General features: G+C 53.4%; 1 protein-coding gene across 1 annotated transcript; it reads left to right on the forward strand.

Annotated features, from left to right (window-relative positions):
• Positions 1 to 422: 422 nt before the first annotated feature.
• LOC107299284 (avidin-related protein 2-like) lies at positions 423 to 1759 on the forward strand (the record flags this gene model as incomplete). The annotated part of the gene is made up of 3 exons (XM_015828644.1): positions 423 to 624; positions 883 to 1006; positions 1726 to 1759. Coding segments are annotated over 3 exons (360 nt in total), but the record flags the coding sequence as incomplete, so codon positions are not given.
• Between the last annotated feature and the right edge of the window lie 919 nt (positions 1760 to 2678).

Raw genomic sequence — 2678 nt, forward strand, 5'->3', positions numbered from 1 at the left:
CACACACACACACACCAGCCTCTGCTCGGGTGGGCGGCAGGAGCCGGCGCGCTGCGCAGAGGGTGCAGCTTCCTCGGGGTTGATCGCACCCGGTGCCGTCGCGCTAAGAGGCCCTCGGTCTCCGACGGACAGTCGGCCGAGCGTCTCCTCCTCCGTGCTCGGCCGCGAATGCGCTGCTGGCAGAGCGATCCACCCGCGGGGCGTCGTCCCCGACGCGCTCTGGCAGGCTCCTCGACCGACGGACTTTGGGATGGCCGCCATTCTCAGCCCGACGCGGCTTGGGCAGACCGGGGATGGGGCACGTGTGAGCAGCGGGTGTTTTCAGACCCCCCCCGGAGAGAATGGGGAGTCTCTACCTGTTGGACAGCTGGGCTTGGCTATCACCCTGACACGCTTTTCTCCCCCCTCCCTCTTTTTTTTAGTGCTCCCTGGCCGGCACCTGGAAGAGTGACCTGGGCAGCACCATGAAGATCAACAGCGTCAGAGACATGGGGGTGTTCAGCGGCACCTTCAACATAATACCACATAATAACCCCATACAGAACTCTCTATTCCCGCTGCAGGGCATCCAGCACCAGGGGCGCCAGCCCACCTTTGGCTTCACCGTCAGCGGCTTCTTCTATGGTAGAGCCACTCAGTCTTTGTTGTGGAAGCAAATAGAACGGGAAGAGGGAATCTAGTGGATCTCCCCTTCCTGAGATCTGCCTCTTGCAGATTCTTTCACTGAATGTCCACCCTCCTTCCCCCCCCCCCATCAGATGGAGATGCCCAAATATTTTGGAGCCTATAAAACATTCCCAATCTAAAGGTAGCGTCGGTGAGTGGGGGTCTTTATGCGAAATATATCCCCCCCCCATTGGTACAACAACTTTGATCTGACAGGACCCATCGTCGCCGTCTTTGTGGGCCAGTGTCTGGTGGACGGGAACGGAAAGGAACAGCTGAGGACAACCTGGCTATTTCGTAAGCACGTGAAATCCGCAGCAGAGGATTGGGGGGCGACCCGGTAAGGAAACGCAGGGGCTGAACTGCTGTGCCCCCTAACTGGAAGGGCCCTGGGCACCTCTTCTTTCTCTCTCTCTTCCACCCCCCCAAAGTGGCTCTTGAAAGGGCGCCCCAATGGTTTGCCTCTCTCTGGGCAGCTCCTGCAGGAGAGGCTGGCATTTTGAGTCTAGGAAACTCTGTTTCTGCCACTTCCCCCACAAAGGAAGGCAGCAAAGCTTTTGAGCAGCTTCCCCAGGTCCTTCTCACTGACAAGTGTGGTTTGGGTGGCACCACAGGCTGGGTTGCCCACAGCTGGCAACACTTGGAGAGTTGGCATTAATTGCTCTACTCAAATCAGAAAGCAGTAGCCCAGCACAGCCCCATATTTGTATGGGGCAAAGAGGCCACCTGGGTGCCTTCCCTGAGCGAGCGCAAGGCCTGCAGCTCTGCTGCTCCCCTCCAAAGAGGCCATTTTTGCAGCCACCTGGACGGAGCTGCTTGACGGGAAGCCACCAAAGACCTTGGAGAATTCGCCCAGCCTGCTTTGGGTCTTGTCATTCCCCGGCCCTGGCCGCCTCTGAGAACCAGAAGCCTCCATTTCCTTTGCCCTCCCTTTTCATTCTCACCTGCGTGGATGGGAGGAGGGAATAGGGTGGGGGATGGGATGCTCAGCCTGGGGGGGGAGACATCAATCATGCCACCATGAATTTTGACATTTCCCTCCCTCCTGTTTCACTGTAGGGTTGAAAGGAGCACCTTCTACCGCAGAGAGTGATGGTGAAGAAAGCAAGGCTTCCCTGGTTTCTGCATTGGGGGGCCTTGGGGGGGTGACCCTTCCAACCTCTCCCATCAGACGCTCTTCTCCAATAAAATGTTTCCCTGAGCAGCCTCGGCCTCCCTGGTCTTTCAGAAGCTCCCTGGGTGCCAGTCTGCAGGTTTCCAGGAAAGGCTGGGTAGGACCCCCATCTGGAGTAAGGGCTCTGGGGTAAAGAGTTAGCTTTGTCTCTACTACTGCTCTACTACTGTTCTGCACTTTACTCAGCCTTTGCCCTTGAAGACTTTGGGAACCTGCAGCTAATTCACTCAGGATCTGGCCTATTATTTTATTGGGAAGTCCTTAAAGGGTTTTTGCAAATGAGCCATGAATTAGCTTCACCCAGACCTCGTCCATCCTAAACACTTGGCCCAAGCTTTGCTTGACAGAGTCATCCTTAGAACCAGCACTTAGCTAGAACCTATTTCAACACTTACCTGAAGAAGCCAAAGAGGTTGACCACAAACTGTTCACTTATAACAACTGGATTTGAAATCAAGAATTTTGCAAGTGGAGTAGTTAGAGGAACAAGAAAAAGTAACGTGGCATTTTGGCTTAAAGGTCCAGAGACAAAAAGCTCCACCTTAACATGCCAAAAAATACCCCCAGAATTGAGAGCTCATTTAATTTTAATAACTTTTTATGTCACCCATTTCACTAATACAGCAACTCTGGATGACATACAATGAAATAAAAGTCAAAATGCTAAAAAGAATCGAAACTAGAATAAAGAGATTAAAAGTTAAGAACCAAGATGATGGACAACTTGGGGGTAAGATTTTCTCTACCCAATGAGACACCTTCAAGATACCCTACCCTGTCAGCCCCTCAGGCTGAGTGGTTGAACCACGTTTTCAGGCTCTTCCAGAAGGCCAGGATT

The sequence above is a fragment of the Protobothrops mucrosquamatus genome, unplaced genomic scaffold (genome assembly GCF_001527695.2).
Source record: "Protobothrops mucrosquamatus isolate PMUCROS unplaced genomic scaffold, P.Mucros_1.0 scaffold4761, whole genome shotgun sequence".
Lineage (NCBI taxonomy): Eukaryota > Metazoa > Chordata > Lepidosauria > Squamata > Viperidae > Protobothrops > Protobothrops mucrosquamatus.